Source organism: Rhinolophus hipposideros (genome assembly GCF_964194185.1).
Source record: "Rhinolophus hipposideros genome assembly, chromosome: 23".
Lineage (NCBI taxonomy): Eukaryota > Metazoa > Chordata > Mammalia > Chiroptera > Rhinolophidae > Rhinolophus > Rhinolophus hipposideros.
In genome coordinates, this window is record NC_138069.1 from 39442636 (window position 1) to 39466431 (window position 23796).

At 52.0% G+C, this 23796-nt stretch overlaps 1 protein-coding gene across 1 annotated transcript in view; it reads left to right on the forward strand.

Moving 5' to 3' along the window:
• Window positions 1-2270: 2270 nt before the first annotated feature.
• The window catches only part of ERGIC1 (endoplasmic reticulum-golgi intermediate compartment 1), an 86410-nt gene continuing 64884 nt past the window's right edge, over window positions 2271-23796 (forward strand). The window contains exon 1 of the mRNA XM_081036157.1: window positions 2271-2418. Coding sequence (XP_080892283.1) covers window positions 2399-2418 — 20 coding nt within the window. The 5' untranslated portion in view covers window positions 2271-2398. The remainder of the gene's footprint in view (window positions 2419-23796) is intronic.

Sequence of the window (23796 nt, forward strand, 5' to 3'; positions counted from 1 at the left end):
ATTAGCACCTGGTTCGGGTGTAAGTGTCTGAAATTCCAAAATAACAGTAGCTCAAACAAGATCGATGTTTATTTCTCTCTTGCTTAGACATCTGTTGGTGTTTGAAGACGGGCACTGTGCCACTCGGTGATAGGGACCCAGGTTCCTTCTATCTTGTTGCTCTGCTCTGTGTGGCCTTCACCACATGGTCCAGGATGGGAGCATCCAGAGTCTGGTAAGCCAGATGGAGAAAGGGACACAGGGTAATATACCAACTATCCCCGAAGCTGCCGTAAGATGCTTCCCTTTGCATCTCAATGGCCAGAACTTAATCAAGTGGCCACACCTAGCTGCAACGGAAGCTTGGAAATGGAACTTGCATTCTGAGCACCCATATGCCCAGCCCAAAGTTGGGAGCTCCACCATCGTACAAAACCAGCAATGAGAGTGAACCCTATCCTGCATTTGCTCTGTACCAGGCACTGAGCTAAGTCCTTGACATACATCAGTGCACTTCGTTCTCATGATAGATTTGTGAGGAAGATACTATTATTGTCTCTGTTTTCCAGATGAGGAGACTGAGGCACAGAAATAAAATTAGTAAGTGCATAGGAAGCTGGATCGTGAACTCGTGCAGTTTGACTCCAGTCTAGTTAACCGGAAGAAAGGGAGAGTAGCTAATGGGAGACATGTGCATTCTCTGTCTATACAGCAGGGTGGGAGGCAGAGAGGGGAAAGTGTTCTAGGCAAAAGGAGCAGGAAGTGCACCTCCAGGAGTCAGGTCCTTCATCACAGCAGTGTCTCTCATTTAAAAGTGCCAACAGATCTCCTGGAGATCATGTGAAATGCGACTTGATTCAATAGGTCTGGGCTGGAGCTGCACCCTGGTACCCCAGCAGCTGCCCTGTGAACCACCAGCAGGCTGCGCGCCACATTTTGAGGAAGGAGGACTTGTGGTCAAGTCCACCACCGCATGATTCCCTCTTGCACAGAGCCAACAAACAGTCCTTTGGGCCCAATGGCTGCTCAAAGCCCCTCCATCTTTCCTGTTGCCCCAGCTTTCCGGTTTGGGCTCAGATTGCCTCCTCAATCCCTAGAGTACAAGGCCCCTTGTTGAATGATGAATGAATGAATGTATGAATGAATGAATGAATGAATGAAAAGGGAATGCCAGAGGTCAGAGGGAAGGAGAGACAACTAACTGATCAGGCCATCTGCGTGCTGCAGGGCAAGAGATTGGTTCACAAGCCCACTCTGCACAGACCCTGTGCTGGCACTGTGAATGCCAAATCCTCCCAGAGGAACAGGTACCACGTTTCCCTCTATTTATAGGGAACGAAACTGCCTGCAGGCCCTGCTTTCTGAACATGAGCCCCACCTTCCTCTCTCGGGATTTTTCAAGCCCCAGGTCACCGCAACCTTGGAGGTGGGGCCAGCGACAGGACCTGGGGAAATTCAGAAGGCGCTTCCTCTACCGAAGTCTTGTTACCTCAACCACCATCTCCTCTAGTCCAGGGCCATGGTGATTTACCGTGAATTTCACAGAAGGAAACTGAGGCTCAGAGAGGTCCGCCCTGGGCCAAGTCTGTCTCTATGACAACCTGCATTTCCTGAATACCATTGGAAGATGGAAGCGGAGACAGCTAGTAGGCTAAGCACAGTACTTTAAGTGACTGAGCCTTTAGAGGGGCCAGACGCTGCACTAAGCCAGATTGCAACTTTCTCACTTGACTCCCAGAAAAAAAACACCTCGAGTAATTGTCATCTCTGTCTTTGAGCAGAGGCGAAAAAGGGTGTGGCGCAGAGAGGCCAAGTGTCTTTTCCAGAGAGGCACAGCAGTGAAGTGCCCTTTTTTTTTTTTTTTGGTAAAAATGTGCACTTTACAGATCTGCCCGAGCTCCTCCCTTCTCACGCAGTATTAGGCCCTTACTCGGAGCAGACTGTGTGCACGGCCCAAATCGGGACCATTCCATTCAGTCTTCACAACTCAAGGAATCTGCTCTACAAATAGGGGAAAGGGAGGTTCAGGTAGAGGGATTTGCCTGAAGCCACCGCGAGAAAGAGAGGGAGGCAGCGAAGGAAAACACAATGGGGCTGGGGGGCTCGGAAGGGGACGAGGGCGTCTTCGGGGGTCCCCTTCCCCCCCGAGAGCCGCGACCCTGGAAGGCCAGCTCCTGCGCTGCCGCGGCCCGCGGGCCCCTTTAATCGAGCGGCGGAAGGCGCGTCCGGGGCCGGCGGCGCCCAATGGGCTGCGCGGAGCGTCACTTCCCGGCGGCGGGAGGTGAGCGGCGAGTGTCTGGGCTGGGGGCGGCCGGCGGGGGCGGGGCGGCCGGAGGAGGCGTAGGCAGCCGGCAGGGACCCACGCGGCGCCGCGGCCCGCCCGGCCTGCAGCGCTCCCACCCCCGGCGGCGGCGGCACGATGCCCTTTGACTTCAGGAGGTGAGTGTGGCGACTCCGGCCACCGGGAAGCCCCCTCCGCGGGCACAGGGGGTGCGTAGGCACGCCGCGGCCCCCGGCCCCGTGCATGCCTCGTTAGGCCCTCAGGGGCCCCGCGCCGGCCGCCGTCCGCACACAAAGCCAGCCGGGGCCTCCGAGGGCTCCCTGGTGCAGCCCCCCACCTCCCCGGGCCTCCCCACCTCTGCCCTCCGCGGAGCCCCTTCCCCAGCCCGCCCTCACACCTCTCAAATCCGCATCCTCCCCTCCATACTGGGAAACATTTGCTCCTCCTCTAGATGGGAATACAGAAGCCATCCCCTTCCTCCTTTCCATGGAGCCCCCTTTCGTGGACCCCAGCCCAGCTGACAGGTGCGACCCCCGGCACCTTGGATGAGCCCTCAGATCCGCAGGAATCCGCAGCCCAGCTCTGCCGGGTGGCAGCTGGAAGGTTTTAGGTTTCCATCGGCTCAGCCTGCCCCAGGCTGGGCAGAAGAGGGGGCCTGTCTCCCAGCCAGTCCTGGTCCTGTGCGTTGGGTATGGGGGCGCTACAGGGAGGAGAGGAGGCCATGGAGCTGGGGGCAGGGCTCAGCAGAGGGTCTGACCTTGGCTTTCTGCAGTTACCACAATGGGTCCTTTGTGGATCCAACCGCCTCAGGGTCCACGTTGTACTGGGTTAGGCCTTCTGGAAGCCTGCCTGGGAAGGGGTCTCCCCACACTTCTCCTTGAGGCATGGAGACCCAGGAGATGCCCTGGCCTGAGGCAGGCACACTGTGGGTGTCTGGCCAGGGAAACTAGCTGAATTCGAATCCTGGCTCTGTCCCCTCCACTGAGCAGCTGGCTGTATTCTAGTTCGGATATTCTAGAAGTTAGGGCAAAGGCTCCGGGTTCAGACCTCCCCTTGGCTGCTCAGCTGGATGATCTGGGCAAGTGTCTGCGCCCTCTCAGTCTCCACGTCACCACCTGAGGATTGGGGCTAAACGTTAAGTCCCCCCTGTGGGGACTGGGTACATGAGAAACTCTTTGTCAGCCTGGAGGGTGTAGAGCTTAGAAGTGGGAGCTGGTGGATGAGCAGCTTCTCCATGAGGCCACAAAACTAGGGATTCTGGGACCTGCCTCACAGAAGGGAGCTCTCCCTCCCTGCATGCTCATTCCCTCCCTCCAGGTGTGAATGAAGTTGGTAAAGTGACAGCTTTCCGAAGTAAAGCCTGGCAGTGACCCCCATGGCAGGTGGGGATTAGGCCTGGAGAGGGTGTTGGCCTCGGACTTCTTGTCCTGGCTGACGTGGTATTTCGCTTGTCCTGGGCACCGGTGCCATCTTGCAAACATCTGTCAGCTTCCTGCCCCTTCCATGCAGCCCTAAGGCTGGCACCAGGATCTCAGACAAACGTTTGCAGACGCTGGGCAGTTTCGAACAAGAAAAGCCCCTCTGATGGAATTCAGGGGCAGTCTTCATACCAACATTGACACCCAGGCTGTGACAGCTGTACTTGGTACATCGACTCCTGGATCCACAAAGCCTCCTCTCTTACCAGGCTGATAATTCCTGCCCCCTCCTCCCTCCCCATGTGATTCAGTGATTTTGACCTTGTTGGGGGAAATTACTGCTTTGGGTCATCTCATCCCTTCACTCTGCACCTAATTCCCCCATCGTAAGAGGAGGAAGTTGAGGTCCAGGACTGAGGGTCGCTCCCTGGACCTCATAGCAGCTAGACTGAAGTGTGGGCCAGAGGCCCATTCATGCACAGCTCCTGACCCGGTGCCCCTTGAATTGGAGGTTGGAGTGTCCCGTGCCATGGGGGCCCCAACTTAATGAGGCATTTGAATCAATTCCTTGGGTGGGGCGTGGGCTCCCCATCTAATGGCAAGAGTGGCTTCAACACTTTACATTCACACCTTGGAAGATGAGCCATTTGTGCCCAGTAACCCGCACTCTTTAAGGTCTATTAAACCCTTGGCTCAGGTTCTAAGAAAGGTTCCACCGTCCTAGGCACCTCTTCTGTGTTCATTTATCAAACATTCCTTCATTCGGCCCTCTGCAATGTGCCCCATGGAGCGGAGCTGGGAGACACATGGCCCTGCCCTCTCAGCACTGTAGAGGAGAAGGGAGGTGGGCATCGTGGGGTCCCGGGAGTGAGTGTGTGTGTGTACAGGCACTACTGTGGGGTGCAGTCTTGACGTCTGTTCCCTTGCACCTGTGAGAGAGTTTTAGTCTCATTTTAAATCAGAAGCAGGGGAGGCCATTTGCCGGTGGCCAAGGTGAGCTGGCGGAGCTGGGATTTGAAGTTGGGGCTGTTAGCTCCAAAGCCTTAGCTCTGGGAAAAAAGGGAGGGCTTGGAGTGTCCCACAACCCTGTCACATCTCTTAAAAACCATGGGGAGTGGAGAGGGGCAAACTCTGATGGGACCCTCTCCCCTACTTTGAGGCTTGGGGAAAAAACAGGTTTCCTGCTTGTTCTGTTCTTAAAACAAAATCAGGAGGATTTTGCCCTTTCTTATCAATACTTTTTGTTTTTAACTGCCTATGGGACCTTGTGCAATTTACCTCCTGTGTGTTTTTCTATCTGTAACCTGAGGATGACAACAGTATCCATTATTGAAAAGATTATATGGAATAATGTGTAAAGCATTTAGGCACAAAGTAAGCACCCAATACATTTTGGGTACTGTTTTCATTATTTGTGTTTTTTTTCATTTAAGCAGCTATATTTCCTAACATGATATAATTCACTTAATTATTATGCTCATTTGCTTTCTCCCTTCCATTAAAACGAGCTCCCTAGGGCAGAGATTTTATCTGTGTTATTACCTGGTAACTCCTAGAATAGTGCCTGGGCCAGACTGGCCCCTGGGAAATGCCTCTCAAAGTCTCCAGGAAGGCAGAGGCATGGTGCGATTTGATAGCCCCTTCCCCAGGCAGATTTTCAGCTATTGGAGAAGATCTTCCTCCCTTCTTGCCTTGAATTTGCTCTAAATTGTTGGGGTTGGGGGCAGAGTGAGAGGAAGGATCCGGGACCTTCAAAGATTACTTGTGTTTGCTTTGCTCCTGTTGCTTTGCTTCGTTAATCACTGGACGTTGCAGTTGTGGAACTGGCCTTGTGACCCAGATCCGTGGGCGTTGGCCTGGATCGGACCCAGTTCCGGCTGGCGGGGGGCGGGACCGGTACCACCTGCTGCCTCCCGCTCGGCCTGGGGTAGGTGATCAGGGACAGTTGGCAGCCCAGGCCCAGGGGAGACTCAGCACTGCTCTCAGGGAGGCGGAGGTGGCCAGCTTCCCCACAGTGGTGGCCCTCGAGTTGAAACCCGAAGACCTCGGGTGTGCTGCTCCCTGCCACTGACCAACGGCGCCCTAGGACAGTTAATTTACCTTAGGGCCCCAGTTTTTTCATTTTAAAAAATGGGAGCATAACTTTCACTGCCTCACGTGGAAGGGTAGATGTAGGGCAAGTGAGATATTCCTGCAAGGTAGGTCTGGCTACATAATTTGGGGGGCTGAGTGCAAAATGAAAATGCAGAACTCCTTGTTGGAAAAGTATTAAGAATTTGAGGATGGTGACAGCAGAGCATTAAGCTAAGCACGGATCCTGGGTGGCTACACAGGTCGCACAACCATGACGCCAGCCCTGTTGCAGCTGGGGTCCCCCCCGGAGACCCCAGTGCTCCAACTCTGGAGGAACCCCGAGTGAGCTTTCGGAAAGGACCTTATTTTTTCATGTCCTGGTTTCAGCCTTCAAGCAGGGCTCATTGTTCTGAGAATCAAGTATGAATTCTTCAGCTCCTCATGTGGTCTTGCCGAAGGGAGGCCCTGCAGACCCTGTACCCCCCTCACTCCCATCATCAAGTTGTGCCCCAGCCACCTCAGGGGGAGTTAATTAACACTCAGCAGATAGTAGCTAATTTGAGTGCCTGTATGTCTGCCCCATCTCATTCCAGAAAGAATTTGGGGAAACTGACAGGAACACAAACTTCCTCGCAAGTTTTAAAAACTATAACTAGACTTAATCAGGGCAAAGGGGAAATAAAGATTAGACCAGAGGAAAATTTATGTGGAAATTAAGCCAGTATTTCGAGTTTATTGAGCATGTGCTAGGGCCTGGCCCTGTTGTAACGATCTTACATATATAAACTCATTTAATCCCCCAGCAACCCTAGTAGGCAGACACTATTCTCCCACTTTACAGGTGAGCCAGCTGAGGTACAGCGGTTAAGGATCATGGCGGGTGGGCAGAAGACACTGGGATTAAAACCTTGTCGTCTCACCCCAGAGCCCCACTTGTGTCCTGTAGGCTCATCTCTAAAGCTTTTTCCTTCCCATTCACTAAGTTCAGAGAGACTGAAACATCCTCTCATTGGATTCGTTGACTTTCTTGTCACTAATCCTTTCCTAGCAGTGCTTGTTAAGAACCTTATAGTCATCAACCTCTTTTTTTTTTGTTTTACTAGCCTCATGCCGTCTGATTCTGAAATTGTCTTTAAAGACCCCCACTGTGGTCTCACACCAATTTCTGAGCATCTCGCTCTAGAGGGTACAGGTTTTCCCTCTTCGGGCCCTGGGGCTTTAGAGCAAAAGGCATGTGTGTGTCTGCTCATCTGGACTCAGAATGGCGTGGAAACTCTCTCTTCCTGAGGTGGTTTGGATTCTTGGCCATGATATCATAATATCTTGAGACCCGGCTTTAGCCAGCTGTGGCCTTGTGGAGTTCCATTCCCCATCTGGTAATCCTTTCATACTTTGGAGTTGCTGTGGGCGGTTTTCCTCAGGCATCGGCCAGGCAGGCAGGGTGTGGGGAGGGCATTTGGGGTTAGGCTTACCCGCATCACTGAGGTGGTTAGAACCACAGGGGGAACTTAAAAAATCTCCAAACTCAGGCTGCATACCAGACCCAGTATTCAGGATCTGAGGGTGGGGACCCCAGGCATCAGTTTTTAAAGCTCCTCACATGATTCCAGTGGCCAACCAAGACTGAGATGGCTCTACGGCGGGAGAACCAATAGCAGCCGGATCGGGGAATGGGTCCTTGGAGGGGTGGCCGGGGAGCCGAGTGTGGGCCCACCTGTCACTCCTGCATGACCTTGGGCAGGCCAATTCCCTACTCTGGGATTGATCTCACCAGTAAAAGGGTCAGTAAGGGGGTCTTATCTTTCCACGGATGTCCTTGCTCTTCAAAGTGTGGTCCCCAACTAGTAGCTGCAGCGTCACCCAGAGTCTGTTAGAAATGCAGAATCGGTGCCCACGCTGAATCTGAATCTAGGTTAACGAGCCCCCCACGTGATTTGGACACATGGAGAGGGCGAAGCCCTGTTCGCGTGACTGACTGCATGCAGCATCTCCCGGTCTGTACTCCTCCACACAGTGTCCCCTGCTTGGAGATTCACAGCATGTGCTGACTTGCTAAAAGCTCTGAGAAGTCCTGCATGAAAGGAACCAGAGTCGCTTGGTTCAGCCCTGCTTTTGCCAAACTTACTGGCTAAGCCACCCTGTTATTCATAGAGCACTGGGTACCATTACTCAGGGTAGTTGGGAAACAGCTCTAATTGATCCTGTAGAGGAAGTGGTGATTAGCCTAATTGTCTGTTGTCAACTTTAACATTTAGGTCTGTTGATTTCATTCCGTTGGTTGTATATGCAGCAAAAATAAAGGACAGGACAAAACCTCCAACACTAGTATGTATTGGTTTTTAAAAATCCTGACGCTTGGGGGTGGGTCGGGGTTGGCCTGTTAGCTCAGTTAGAGCGTGGTGCTGGTAGCACCACAGCTGCTGGTTTGATGCCCGCATGGGCCACGGTGACCTGCGTCCTCCTTAAAAAAAATCCTGACGCTTGGGAGAAGCAGGAAGAATTCAGGGTTGCTTCTCTGTACTGCTGAGAGCTAGGGGATATGCAGAGTGCTTTACTACTCTCCTGCCCTCTGAGTGGGCATCATTATTCCTGTTTTAAGTCCAGGGAAATAGTTCTTCAGAGATGCTGGGTCACAGTGAGGGGCCCTGGGGATCTATACACATCTGACACTGTACTCCTCCCCCTTGAACTCCAGCCTTCCTCCCAGAACCTGCCGGGCAGCACGGCTGGACAGGAAGCAAATCTGTTTGAAATGGACTAAATATTCTGTTCAGCCAAAAGGTGGAAGCCCTAGAGGAGAGGAGTGGAGATGAGAGGTCTGGCTGTTAGTAAACTGGAGGCTAGTCACGGGTCCCTGAAACACTGGGGAGGGGTGTGGTGACAGCCCTTCTCCAGCTAGTTTTAACTTTTTTCTCTCACATTCCAGTAACGCTGATCTTATAAGTAATGCCTGCTGGTTCCTCAACTTCTGACGTATGTTGCACTGTGCTGGACTCAAAAGTCACCCTGGCCCGCAAGAGAGATGTGATTCTTAGGAATCTATTTTCTTTATTTTTTACATTGACAAATAGTCACATTGACCTTGCGGGGGGTGTGCTCTCCTACGAAATTTAAGGCGGTGTATCATGTAACCACCCCCACAATCTAGATACAGAACAGTTCACTCACCCCCAGAAACTGATGCTTTCACTTTATGATCACATGACTGATTCAATTTTTTACAAACTGTAGTAAGAACACTTAAGATGAGACCTACCCGCTCAACAGGTTTTTAAGGGCAGAGCACTGTTGTTAACTCTGGGCAGTGTTGTCAAGAACTGACTCATCCTGTGTAACTGGAACTCTGAGGGGATTGAATAGCAGCTTCCCATTTCCCCTTTCCCCGAGCCCCGGACGCCCACCATTCTGCTTGCTGTAAGTCTGATTGTTTTAGGTACGTCATAGAAGTGATGTCAGGTAGTATTTGTGCTTCATGACGGGCTTATTTCACTCAGTATAATGTGCTCCACGTTCATCCATGTTGTCGCATGTGGTAGGATTTCCTTTTTTAAAGGCTGAATAATATTCCATTGTGTGTGTATATCATATTTTCTTTAGCCATTCATCCGTATGTAGGCATTTTGATGGTTTCCACCTCACTGTGAAGAATGCTGCAACGAACATTGGGGTGCACCTATTCCTTCAAGATCCTGATTCCAATTGTTTTGGGTAAATACCCAGTCATGGGATTGCCGGGTCATATGGACAGTTCTGTTTTCAAGTTTTGAGGAACCTCCGTACTCTTTTCCATAGTAGCTGAACCGTTTTACATTCCCACCAACAGTGCACAAGGATTCCTTTTTCTCCACATCTTTGCCAACACTTACTTTCTCCTGTCTTTTTGATAATGGCTGTCCTAACAAGTGTGAGGTGACATCTCATGGTGGTTTTGTCTTGCATTTCCCTGGTGATTAATGGTGCTGAGCACCTTTTCATGTACTCGTTGGCCATTTGTATGTCTTCTTTGGAGAAATGCCTATTCAATGCCTTTGCCCAGTGTTTGACTGGTGTTTGGTTTTGCTGTTGTTATTTTTGTTTGTTTGTTTTGGAGGGAGTGGATTTGAAGGAATGTCTTATTGTTTTGGATATTAACCCCTTTTCAGATACATGGATTGCAGATATTTTCTCCCTTTTCACTCTGTTATTTCCTTTATTAATTCAATTTTTAAAAAGGAAGCTAAGGCTCAGAACTGGGAAGTGACTGGCCCAGGGCACAGCTGGGGAAGTGCAGGGCTGGGACTTGAACTTGGTGAGTCTAGAGCCAGGATACCACGCGGATCCCTTGCCTCGCGGATTCCTTGTTGTTGTTAATTTTTATGATTCCCCTCTAGGTCTTCTCTTCCTATCACCAGCCACTGACATACTGAATTTCACCAAAACGTCCCTTGAGAACTTTGTGGGACCCTGGTGATATTTGGGCTGTGGTGATGTTTTGCCTGGTGCAAGAGGACGTTCATGGTATGGAAAAAGTGTCTCCAAATTCAGGGGAAAGTGGACCCTGGCCACCCCTGCAGAATATTCTACACTGAGCACCCCTCTCTCCAAGGGCTGCATACAGTGGCCTTCCCAAAGAGCATGTTCAATCCCGCCCTCAGAACAAACCCTCACATTGTGCCCATTTGGCAAATCTCTGTGGATTCAAATCCCTTCCTCATGTTTTCTAGCCGTGGGACCCGGGACAAGACACTGCCTCTGGGAACCTCAGTTTTCCTCATCTGCAAATTGGGGTGCTCATACTTTCCTCGCAGGTTTTTGTGAGGATGAGGTGGGCCCATGTGGAATGCCAGATGTGCTGAGAAAATGGGAATATCTTTGCTTCCTCCTGGCTTTTCCTGGCAGCATATTCCCATGCTTCTCACCGAGCCCAGGGAGACCTCAGCAGGGGATCATCTGATGGGTGGACACAGTAAAACCAGGGCCCCTTGGGTCTGCAGGGCCAGTGACACACTCACGTGAGGACACCTGGGGAGGTTAGGTCTGGAGCGAGACTCCTCTCTCCCAGCAGCTGCCACACAGTGACCCCAGACACCAAGGCATAATCTATGGTGAGAGAGAAAGGGGTCAAACAGTCACCCACCCAGATGCTCCAGGGCCCAGGCAGCTGCCTCGGGGCAGGCGGTGTCTGGGCAGGTGCAGGCTGTGGCCCACCGGAGAGCAACGCTCCACGGGGAAGGGGCAGATCCAGTGCACTGTGACTTAGTGGTCTTGCACATTCCGCAGTGTCAGTGGCCTGTGGCTGGCAACGTGCAGGCTGGCCAGCTGGGCAGGACTTGGGCACAGCCCACGGACTCTTAGGACGTGTCCTGGTGGCACGGACTGGGAGCTGGAGGCAGCGCAGTGAGGGACCCACAGGTTTGGGGTGAGGCAGCCTCGGGGCTCCCCTCCTCTGGATGGCACTGGCATGGCACTGCCAGCTCTGCCACTGGACCTGACTTTCTTCTTCGGCAGACCCGGGGCTGGCCAAAGCCCAGTCTGAGTGACAGTCCCTTGTTCCAGATCCTTTAACACTTTCAGCCCCCAGGGTGTCTCTTTCAGGTGACTTCCCAGGGCGGTGCTGGGAATGACAATGACAGTGCCCACAATAGTCCCCACTCACAGGAGGTAGGACCCAGGTATTATTCCCATTTACGTGATAAAGATGCTGGGCGCAGAGAGGGGACAGGACTTGGCTGAGGGGACACACCGCAGGTGACGCAGCTGAAACTCGAGTGCTCATCTGTGATGCCAGAGCTGGCTTTCTAAAACCACACATTGGTGCTTCCGGGGAGCGTTATCAGCTTGATATTTTTGGGGCCACTCCATGGACAACCCCGATGTCAGCTGCCATCTACTTAGTTGTGTTTATAGTTTGTTGCCATGGAAGCCTTGGGTGGCCCCTGGGTCGCTGGAGAGGAGGCTGGGCCAGGTGATCATTTCCTGTGTACTGTACGTATCTGTGGGTGGGAAATTACCACCGAACCCCTGCTGGGGAGCACGGCAGGGGGTGCAGCCCTTCCTGTGGGGAGTGGGGGTGCTGCTCATCCTGCCCTTTTTCTGACCAGTCTTTGGAGCCCCCATTAACAGCCTCAAATACCACCTCCTGCGAGAAGCCCTCCCTGTCCTTCCTTAGTGGGGATTCTCCCCCCGCTGCACCGTGCTTTCCCACAGTCCTCCCTGACTGCTGCCCTCCTGTCTCCCTCTGACTCTGTGCCTCCCTTACTCTCTTCCTGTGTCACTCATAGGCTTCCAGGCCATGAGAGGCTCACACTTGTACTGTCTTCTGCAGGCCCCAGCCAGGGACTAGCCCTCGGTCAGGGCATGGCAGTCCCTGAGTGATGTGCTCAGCAGAGGCTGCGTGGCATTGTGGCAAAGCGAGGGCTTTGAGCATGTCCGACAGGCCTGGGATCAAGTCTCGGCTTCACTACTTTCTAAATATGTGACTTTGGGTGAGATGCTTCACCCCTCTGGGCCTCCGTCGCCTTATTGAAAGTCAAACCTAATAATAAATAGTGCCCAGCTCCCAGGACTGTCATGAGGATTAATTGAGGCCATCTCAGCAAAGCCCTTAGGACCTTGGCCTTACAGCTGTTAGATGCTCAGAAATTATTTGTTACAGAATAAAGCACCAGGATATCCAGGCTGTCACAGAAGATTTTTGGGTTGGCAGGAAATTGGACTCCTTTATATTGGCGTAAGTCAGTTAATGCCCATAAACCTGAAAATCTCAGTGATTTAATGCAACAGAAGTTCATTTCTCTCTCATGTGCAGTCCCAAGGTGGGTGGGGGTGTGCTGTCTGTTACTGGAACCCAGAGACCCAGGCTCCTGCCATCCTCTGTCTCTGTCCTCCTGGCGGGTGTATTAATGGCCTGGCAGTGGGAGAAGAGAAAGGAGGACACAGAGGGCTGGGCACAGAGTCTGGATGTGGCACCATCACTTCTGTCCTTGAACTGGGGACCTGGCCTCACTCTGCTCCAGGAGCAGTCAGGGATGTGGTCTAGCCACGTGCCCAGGAAGAAGAGAAAAGCCTGGGCTTTGATGTGCATGTCACTGTCTCTGCCTTGGTAACCAGTCCACGTTCAACCTTCGGGAACCATCTTCATAATTTGGGGGCATATTCCTAAACAACATGTGTTATTTGGTAATTTTTCTTTACTCAGTGTTTCAAAGTTAACATTTTTATTTAATCTTTGAAAATGGAAAAGCAGTATCACCTGCTGTAAATAGATACAAATAATTGCAGGGTTGTTCAGTCTTGGCTGGCTGGTGCCTGCTGAGGTTGGGCCTATTAGCAAGCGCTAGAGATGAGAGGCCAAAGACCAAATAGCACTGCGCTGGGTGTTCTTTTTGATGATTTTGAAATTCTCAAATGAGAAGGGAATGACCTTCTCACTGTGATGTTTGATGTCATGGAACCACCAGGTCTCGTATTGCCCTGAAATCACCTCAAGTTCCACTGGTGACATAGGTGCCATGTCTCCATGGGAAATGCTGGCTTAGGGTACAGTGAACATACAATTTGTACACAGACAAATCCAAAACTCGGTGCAGGGAGAGATGGATGAAAATCGCCCTTTCATCTGTAGCACTCATCACTTTACTGTTTGTACCTTGATCTGTGAGGGAAGAATTAATGGTGTCACTTTACCAACGGGGAAATTGAGGCTCAGAGCAGAGCATGACTCCTCTCTCTTTCCCAGAGCCGCACAGCAGACTCGAGTGCTCTTTCCACTGTCCCTGACTGCTTGCTGTCTTTGGTCTGGGAAGGCTTCCTGTCACCTGTGCGACCACACTGGGCAGGGTCACGTTTATTCACTCTGTCCCTCCCACCTCTCTATTCCTTTTACCATCACCTGTCTGGTACATGTGGCTGTATTTATACAAGAATGCCGGCCTGCTTTGAGGAGCCAGGAAATCAGAAGACAGCCCTGGGCATGCTTGGGAACTTGTCACCCATTTCTTGTCCCTGTGGGTGACATGATTTGTTTGGTGACAGCATCAGAGGGCAGTGTTTATCTGCGTGCTGTTGAAGGGAGTGTGCTCCCCGTGTGTCTGGCTTGTCTTTCTGCCATTGTTTTGTGCTCTTGACTCAGGTGGAGTCCATGAGTGATTTGTTCACAGGCAGAGGAGTGTGGCTTCCTCTGCTGCTCCCAGTTTCCCTCCCCTGATGTCCCACCCACCCAGGTTATAACAGCACCAAGCCCTGCCCATTGAAAACAGGTGTGTGCCCGGAATCACCCATACCGTGGCTGAAAAGTAATGTCATTCCCATTGTGTGGACGAAGAAGTTGAGGCCCAGGGAAGTGGGACTTGTTCATCCATCCATCCATCCATCCGCTTACTCAAAGATTTATTGGGGAGGTTTCCAGGGAATAAACAAGACTGACATTGTCTTTACCTTCATTGCATTTCCAGGGTAGGGGGGAAGGTAGACAGGTGAACAAATAGGTGCACAATGGTTCTTGTCCCTCACTGTGGTGAGTACCGAGAAGGAGGGAAAGGAGATGGGACGATGCAGGGCTTACAGAGTAGCCACTAACGGGGTTAGTTTGGTCGACTAGGACTCTTCCTCCAGAAAGATCTCCCCAGACGGCCTCTTCAGTCTAATTTGGGTCGCCCCCCCCACCCCTGCCCTGTACTTTTATCACACCTGGGCATGTCCTTCACATCACTTAGCACAAGTGCAATGATTTCTGTGTGTAGCCGTCATTTAACATCTGTCTGTCTCCATGGATTCTAAGCCCTTGAGAGTAGGGACCAAATCTATTCCATCATCACTGGGTCCCGGTGCGGGTCCCAGGGTCTGCACACCTGGGATGTGCAGATGCTCAGAAAATATTTATTCAGTGAAGGAAGGAAAGAGGCAGGGAGGGGTCCAGTCGAGTCAGAATCAGATCCCAAGTCTGTAGATGTGGACTCTCCCCTCACCTCGCACCTGCCACAAGACAGCTCGAATCCCCAATTGAGATGAAATTCCCCGCCAGGGCCTGGCAGAGGAGGCCACCTCCACCTGGATTGGGTGCTTTGTCGCCATACCTCTGTGTTTGGAAAATGTTCCTGGTTTTCTCCTAAGGGTGTGAGTGCATCGGAAAGGATTTATTTCTCTACCAGTGGGAATGGAAACTGTTTCCTATGGATTACGTCCGGAGGAATGGGGAAATCAGACATTACTCGGGCCCTGCCCAAAGGAGGAGAGGGTGGCCTGTCCTAATGGGAAGCTACCAGTACCCCGGCCTCCCTCTAGCGCCACTTAGGTGAAATGGGAGGTTAGCCCCAGAATCAGAGAAAGGGCAGTTGGTAGGGAGAGGACACCTGATATTCTACCCTCACCCCAGCCTGGCGGTTAGGCCTGATTATTCCCATTTTGAGGAAACGGAGCCTCAGAGAAGTTGAGGACCTGGCTCCGAGTCACACAGTGGGCAGGGTAACAGAGCTAAACCTTAAACTCAAGACTTTCTCACCCCCCAGAAGAGGTGTTGGCTCACCTATTGCTGGCGATCCAAGTTTGCCTGTTTTCCAGTTTCAGTCAAGCAAGTGTTCTCTCTAGAACTGGCAGGTTTCCCTAATCATCTAGGTCTTGTACTCCACTGCCCCTCACCTCTCTGGTCCAGTCTGCTCAGCCTGGAATGGACCTGGGAATCTGCATTTCCAAAGTGTCCTCAGTGATTCTTAGGTACAGGTAAGCTGGAGAAACCCTGAGGAAGGGTTCCTCATTGTGACTCACGTATAATTCTGGAACTGAGTACCACAAATCTGAATTGACTCAATAACCGTTATCACAAAAGCGTTGTGTGGGACTTAAGTGTTTAGAAAGCCCTTAGAAGATGCGTGCGGTTTGGGGATCATTGTGTTCTCTGAGGAAACTGAGGTTCAGAAGGGTTATGTAGCCAGAAAGGGGCCACGGAAACACAGCTCCCGTGAACTTGAATCTCATGCTTTTTCTAGTTGACTGCAAGGGGTCTTTGCATCTTGAAGTGTGTTAGGTCCTCGGAGCCCTCCCAGTGACACAGCGGTGGGTCTGATCTCTTTGTCACAGGTGCAGAGAACTAGACCTGACCCTACTCTGCACTCAGATGTTTCTAGAAGGAAGGAAGTGAGAAGCCACAGGTGCTAGACAGCTGTGTGTGGTCGTGATAATAGAAGTGAACACTTACTGAGCATCTTCTGGGTATCAGGCACAGTTCTAGATACTGTAAATATATCTTCTTTAGTTCTCACAGCAAATCTAGGAAGCAGGGGCTCTCAATGCCCTCATGTACAGATGAGAAAACCGAGGTGGAGTGATTTGCCGCAGTGTTGGTATGTGTTAAGGTTCTGAGCTGATCAGGGTCAGTAAATATGGGAGCTGCGAGGGCCTGGAGGTGGATGGAGCCAGTCTCTTTATTTGGAGCTGGGGGCCCCAAGGATCTGAAAGCTGAGGGCCCTGCCCAGATTCACCCAGCAAGCCAGGTGGCAGGGGCTGGTTCTGCTCTTAGACCTGCCCGACTTTCCCCAACTCGCTTCAGTTGGCTGAGCAGCAAAACTAGGTCACGCTTGAAGCCAGATGGTTTGTCAGAACTGAGTTAACCTTGAGTCAACGGAGGTACGAGAAGGTTCACCCATCTGCCTCCTGCCTGTCCCTCCCCACCCCACCCCGTCCTGGGTCAGGTCCCTCGAAGTGGGGACACACAGGCACGTCACCCCACTTGGACCTCTGCCTGCCCCACACTCACCGGAGCAGGACAAGTCGGGCACCCGAGACTCGGCTTGTCCTAGACTGCTGTTGTGTGCTGCCAGGCAGACCTGGGACAGATGGGCTCTGGAGCCTGACGCTTCCACCCACTCGCTGTGTATGCTTGGGCAAGCTCACTTCACCTCTCTGAGCCTGCTTTCAGGTCTGCAAATGGGAACATGAACCCTGACTCCACAGGGTTGCTGCACAGAGTTAAGGAGAGAGCCTCCCACAGTTCCTGGCGCATAGTAGGTCCTAATTCAATGTCACGGACCCTCTATTTTTCTTCCCCTCTTTATGAAACTTCCTGACAGACTTGATCTAAAGCAGAGATTGTAAACTGGTAGCATTAGGGGTTGAATTCTGCCCAATCACAGATGTGATTATTTGGTCCCCACATTAAAAAAAAAATGTTTAAGTTAAATACCAGCGTTTTCAGATTAGGAGATTTCACATGAAAATCTGGATTTCCAGTGCCTCTAGAAAAATGGGGCTCCCTGGCCCCCCCGAGCCATGCGACAGCATGCAGCTGTTACTAAGGGATATCCATGTCCTGTGGACGGGGCAGATGTTCTCCAGCTCCCTCCATTCCCCATTGCCTCATACCCACCCTCATTTATGAGATCCGCACCCTAGTTCTTAATAGGCCAGCTTTTGGGGTCAGGGTAGTCTGAAGAGAAATGGGCTACAGGCAGAAGTTGGGCTGGGGTCAGAGGCCCAGGGCCAGAGGCCCAGGGCCTAGACAGGGAGGTGCGTTGGTTTTGGGGTTTCCGGCACCTAATAGGTGCCTTTTGTCAGCGGATTAGCCTACAGCACCTGGTTTCTGCTGGCCAGTGTCGTCTACCCCAGACCATCCCCCATAGGGTCTTCCTATGGGCCTTAAGCCAACAATGGACCCCTGGGACCCAGGCAGGGAGGTCTCCCTGTGGAAGGAGCTGGTGGCCTTTGGGAGACGAGACCAGGGTCAAGGGTGTGGTCTGTGAGTCTTCCACCAGCCTGTCAGTGCCCTGCTCTGCCTCGGTCACTGTTGAGTCTCCCAGGCCTAGGACAGTGATGGGCACACTAAAAAAAAGTGTCAAATAGTGGACGAGCAGTCTCCCTGGGTAGCAGCTGCTACCTACAGGCTCTCTGATTTGTTGGCACCTTGCCCACGTCATCAGTGGGAATGGCAGTGTGCCATGCTCCTGGGGGACAGTAGAGCGTCAGTGAGATAATGTGGGTAAATCACTCAGGCGGCACTCCGCTGGGGTAAGTGCCCAGTACCTGTGGCTGTTTTCCAGTTTGCACAGGTATTTCTGTGTGAACCTCAGTACAGGCTCTCACATGGGACTCTGGCCCTGTGGGTGTCAGTGTTAAACTGTCATTTTGGAATCTACCTGAGCCTGCTGTAACAGCCTGGGGGAGAGGCCCTGTGGGCGGGCCAGCCTTGTGTGTCAGAGAGCGCCTGTGTGTCCTTATGGGTATATAGGTGTGTGTGTGCGTGTGTACGTTGTGGAACTGTGTGTTCATGTCTTTGCTGATGGCCCACAAGATGGCCGTCACTGCCGCGGCCGGCGTCTCACTGTGGGGCTCCCTAGGTTGGGGACATGGGATGTGGGCTTGGTGTCCACCCTCGCACCCAGCTGAACCGATTTGCCATGTGCTGTGTGGTTGCCTGAAAAGATAATGCATAGAAGATACAATATGGGGGAATATTCCCTCGGCCCAGCTGCTGGTGACTTGTGAGCGGCTCCTGGGTCTGTTGCTGCCTCAGGTGGAAGCAGCTAGAAGAGTCCCAACGGCAGCCCCCTTGGTGCTGGAGGCTGGCCTTCGGAGGTCGCTTTACAGCCCTGAGCACTCTGGAAGTAGAAGCGGAGGGGCTCGTTGGGCTGCTCGGAGGTGTCTTCCTCAGTGGGACTTTCTACCAGGTACCCTTCGCTGTTTCTAGAACACACATCCAGATTTCCCTCACTCATCTCCGTGAAAAGCTCACTCTGGGCTGAGGGCAGAGTGGGGCAGTTAAGAGCCTCCTGCAGGGTCTGAGTGAGGGTGCTGGTGGTCTGCATTTCCCACACACCCGGCCCTTCTTTAATCACGCACTAGAGAGCGACTCAGGACTGGCTCTTAGCGAGACCAGAATCCTGTGTTTATGCAGACAAAAAGTCACAGGCGCCAGGATTGTGTGTCCCGGAAGCCTGGGGTGGGGCCGAAGCCTTTGCTGAATAGCCAGCTATCCTGTGGCCGTGAGGATAATACTCCAGGCGGCTCCTGAGGAACCCAGGAAAGACTGCCTTTTTAGACCCTGCTGTGCGCCCAGCAGACCCAACCTGATAATCCCGCTGGGCACTGGGACGTGTTGGGATCGGTGGGAGTTCCCTGCTGTCCAAAGAAAGAAATCGGGGCCGTGAGGGACTTGCCCAAGATCCCACGGCTCCTGCCCTCTAGGTAACACCGGGGAGAGCATGTCCCTCCTTGTTTCTGAAGCACTTTGGACTTGGTCACATCAGGTCAAGTCCTGTGTGTAGCCCATGGGGCCTGTGGCTCGGAGGGTGTGACTTCTGAGGCTCACGTTGCCTTTTTCTGCCACCTAGTTCAGGCTCCCTTCGTAGCTTCCTGGGCCATCCCCCCACCCCCCCAGGCCTGAGTGGGCAGTGAGTAGCCTTACCCAGGAGGACTCTTCTCCCTGCATGTCCCCTCTGTGTCCCCACCCCCCAAATCATCCTTGGGCTTTGGGTTGAGGCAGGGCCGTTCCTGTAAATACCAGCCTCCTTACATGTGCATTTTTTCTCTATGATTTTTCCTGTTTTGATGAAACACTGCTCTTGGCTGTGCAGGGTCCCAAGAGGGGACTGAGGCCCTGGCCCGTCCAGCCGGTCATTCAGGAACTTTGCTCGCAGGCCCAGCCCCACACCCTGCCTGAATTCCCTTGGGGCCATAACCTTCCTGCTCTGTGTGAATGGGGCCCGTCCCTCACCCTTGATTCCCAGGGTTCCCAAGGTCACCTCCTTATCTCTTCTGCCAGCTGACTGAAAAAGGCTGCATTCCAGCCAGAAATTAGCCTCGCCCCCCCTCCTTTCTGTTTTCTTCCAGACTTGGGATGTGAGAAAGAGAGAGTTCATGATCCATGGTCACCTGGTTTACAGGCTGGCTGTAGGAAAAGGGCAGAAGGGGTGCCTGTTAAGTACATTAATTAGCTCATTCATTAGTTCACCTGTTCAGTCATCCATCAAATGTGCTGAGCACCTACTATGTACCAGGCATCGTTCTAGGCACTGGATATAAAAAGAGCAGAAGTTAAAAAGCGTCACGGACGTAACAGTGCTGTCTGCCTGCCCTGTGAGTTGTAGCTGCTCTCACTGGCTCTTTGCCAGGTTCCCTGGGGCTGTCACCTCTGTGGGGATGACTTTAAAAACTCCCCTTCTTTGGGTCCGCTGGAGCCCTGTGCAGCCCTCACACTTCTTGGCTGAACTGAGCGTGGACTGGATTCCAGCCCTCGCTCTCTGCCCTGGTCTGGTGTCGTTGGGCAGGGGACCGCATGGCTAATACGTAGGTGGTGGCTCCAGGATCTGGGAGCCAGTCGTCTCTAACTCCAAAGGCAGTTCTTCAGGGCTCTTGATGATGTAATGATCTGGCTCTCTCCATTGCTTTATTTCCCTGTGGTGTTTCTGGCCTTTGAGCTGTGCCGTGCATGCAGGCCTTGTCTTAATCACCCCACTCTGCCAGAGGTGCTTTTGTTGAAAGTATTTGTCCTGAGTAATTCCAAGCTTTAGATCTTACCTTTGACGCACATTTACCCAGCCCATCCTCCTGCATGTTTGTTCGTTACTTATTCACTCTTCAGAAAAAAAGAAAGGAAGCATTTCTTCAGTGCCAGGCCTTCTGACAGGATCAGGAGGGACACCTGACGTGTCCCTATCTTCAGGGAGCTCACAGGTACGAGGCGGTGAGAAGGTGGGCGGAGGCAAGAGACCTGATGGGAGTAGCCGACCTTGAAGTGCATTCTCAGGGCACCTGGGCCCTGCCTTCTCCCATCTATGAGCTCATGTCATCCTCATGGCCACCCCTAGGAGGGTAGGATCTGTTATTATAAATATTTTGTACACTGGGAAGCTGAGGCACAGAGAGGTTAACTCACTTGTCCCGAGTCACTTGGCTAGTGTCAGCCAAGATTCTAACCCAGGCATCCCGGCCCCCGAGTCTGAGCTCTTCACCTTAGCACCATACTGCATGACTGTGAACTTGTCAGATAAGGAAGTGGTGGAACAGCGCGTGCCAACCTCAGCACTACAAAAGAAGACAGAGTGCTCCAAGGCTTGTGTTGTGGAATTAAAGCCAATGGGCGCCTGGATGGAGCAGTCCTTGGGCTGGTGCAGAGCGCAGGCCCTGGGGTCAAGGCAGGGAGACAGACCCGGGTTCAGTCCTCCCAGAGTGGGCCTTCATGATCTCGTTCTGTGCGAGGAAGCAGTCCAGGGCGTTAGCCACCCCTGTGTCTCTTTGTGAGCACAAAAACATCTTCCAAAGCCAGACCCTGAGTTCCACGGGGCTTGGAGCTCTGCCTGAGGACCTGGGCTGGTGCTGGGGGAGGAGGAAGGGCCTGGCTAGGGTGGATGTAGGCTAGGCCAGCCTCGGCCAGAGCCCGGCTCTGTTGCTGGCCGCTGGGGTCACTCTGGGTGAAACTTGGGCCTCCCTCCTAGACATTAAGTGCTCTGCTTTAAATCCAGCTCGGAGAACAACCCAGAACCCTTTCTTTGGCCTGCAGCGCCCGCGGGGTCCATCCTTCACCATCCTGGCTAACCTCTCCGTTGCCACCTCCCCTACCTGTGCTGCAGCCATGAGGCCAATGTTACTCCCTGACCAGATCGCCCTCACTCCCACCTCGGAGATTTGCTGAGCGCTGCCATTTCATGTGCTTGGAATGCCATTCCTAGGCGCTTGGCCTGGGCAGCTCCTTCCCTTCCTTCAGGTCTTTGCTCAGAGGGCCCTTCTCTGACCACTCAGCCTGAAGTGTCCCCCTGTCACGCTGTATCAGAGCACCCTGTGTGCTCCTTCCTGGCTGTTAGTTCAAAACAATCACATCTCTTTTGTTAGTCCTGTGGTGATTTGTATGTTCCCTCCAGGTAAATTCCTCAATTCATGGGCCTTGCCTGGTTGTTCATTCCCGTTTCCCAGCACCGTCCGTGGTGCCTGGCACTGGTGGACATTAAATATTTGTTGGCTGAATGAATGAGCCTCAGTTTCCTCCTCCATAAAATGGGAAGCAGCTTGCTGATCTACTAAAGTTGGTGTAAAGATACGTGTGTTTAGATTAAGGTGCCTGGCACGTAGTAGGTACTTAGGATTGGTAAATGAAGCCAGTGTTGAGGCCCACGTGTGATTTCCCAGCCTGGTTTGGACTCGGTGTAGACTGCAGAGCTGTGTTCCTTCACATTGGCAGGCCATCCTGGCACTCACCAGCTCTCAAACTCAAGGCGATGGGTGGGCCAGGAGGAGGTGAGGGAAGGAGAGAAGAAAGGAGAGAAAAAGGAAAAGTCCTGGGGTGCAGTGGACTGTGTTTCAGATGAAAAATAGAAAGAGATGGTTTATCTCAAGGCTGGCTTTGCCCACTGGAAAGTTTGTGAATTTCTGCAAGGACTTTTATTTTTAGGACCAAAAACAATTGGGTGGGCAGGGGTCGGGTGGGCCCAGGTATCCCAGTTAATAAATGTAGAAAGAATGATGGAATTTGGAAGTCACCATTAGACCACCACATTAATAACTGCTTTGATGAAAATCCACTGACGAGCGCTAAAATTAGTGGGCAAAAGTTTAAGCAAAAATAAGATATTTGTAGTCTCAGAGTATTTTTCCCCCTCCCCCAAATACTTAGTCACTACAAAGGGGAAAATGGTAGCTTCCAGCAAAGAATCCTGGCAGATCCCATATGAGCCCCGTGATCATAGCCAACATCACCGGTGACAGGACCTACGGCCATCGTGTCCCTTTATGTGGCACAGTGACGAGATCGCATCACTGGCGGGGAGGGTTCTTCCCAGAAACGCACAATCTGACTTAAGTCACCAGAAAAGACCAGACAAACCTTTCAGTTTGAGAGGGAGTCTACAGAATAACTGACAAACACCCTTTAAAAGTGTCACAGTTATGACAGACAAGGCAGGACTTGGAACTGTCACAGATTGGAGGGGACATGAAAGCTAAACGCAGTGTGGGACCCTGCATTGGATTCTAGACCAGAAAAGGACATTAGGAGAACAACTGATGAAATCCTAATGAACTTTGCTGTTGCTTAATGGTATCATACCAAGGTTAATTTCTTAGTTTTGAGAATTTTTGTGTGGTTTTCTATGGTTCTGTAAGATGTGAACATTAGGGGAAGCTGGGTGAAGGGTATACGGGAACTTTCTGTTCTCTTTCTGTAACTCTCCTAGAAGATTCAAATGATCTCGAAATAAAAAGTTGAGAAAGGATGGCTTGAGATTCAGAGGAAAGCTAAAGAAGTACAGAAGAGAAAAATGTGAGTGGGGACTTGTGGTATCAAGACCACACAAAGGAGCATGTGTTTGTAGAAAGCCTGGGGATGCTGCTAGGAGCACATACCTTTTGGTTGTAAAATTCTGTTTTCCTGAAGAATTTTTAGCGGCTGGTTGGCTGGCTGGCCTTGGCTTTGCTCTTCCTTAAGGAGATCTGGCCCTCCCCTCCTGAGCTCTGCCACCACTTGCTCAGCAGGGGATGTGTTCTTTTGTGAGGCCCATTGATGTCAGGTTGTGAAAAACCAAGGCAGCCACAGACCAGGGAAGTCCTTAGCAGTGTTTGCCAAATTTCCACCACTCCTGGGCCACTTTCACACTTTTCGCCATATCTACCTCTGCGCATACTGTTATAAACTTTATAGTTGATTTAAATGAGGTGATAAAAGACCTACTAGTACCAAATGAGACTTTCTCCTATGCTTGTTCAGGAGAAGTGGGACGGGAGTAACTCCCTCACTGGGTGATCCATGGTATTTGCCACCCTTTCCGGGTTCCACGCAAGACCCCCTTTGGCAGGATCACTGCAAAGCTCTCCCAGAGCCACCTGGCCCTTCCTGAGGGACAGGAAATAAAGGGCCCTGGGCCCAGCTGGCCACATTGTCATCCTGGGAGGCCCTGAGTCCCCCTGCTGCCTGGCCCAATTCTTTCTTTTAGCCCCAGGAATTCAAACCTGTCTTTGTATACGTCCAGGTCTGAAGCTACTTCCTCTAGGCAACTGTCCCTCATCTTCCGCACCTTCAGAGCAATTGGGTCCTTAAAAAAAAACAAACCCAAACATCTGACTTTTCTTGGAAATATTAGAATTATTCTC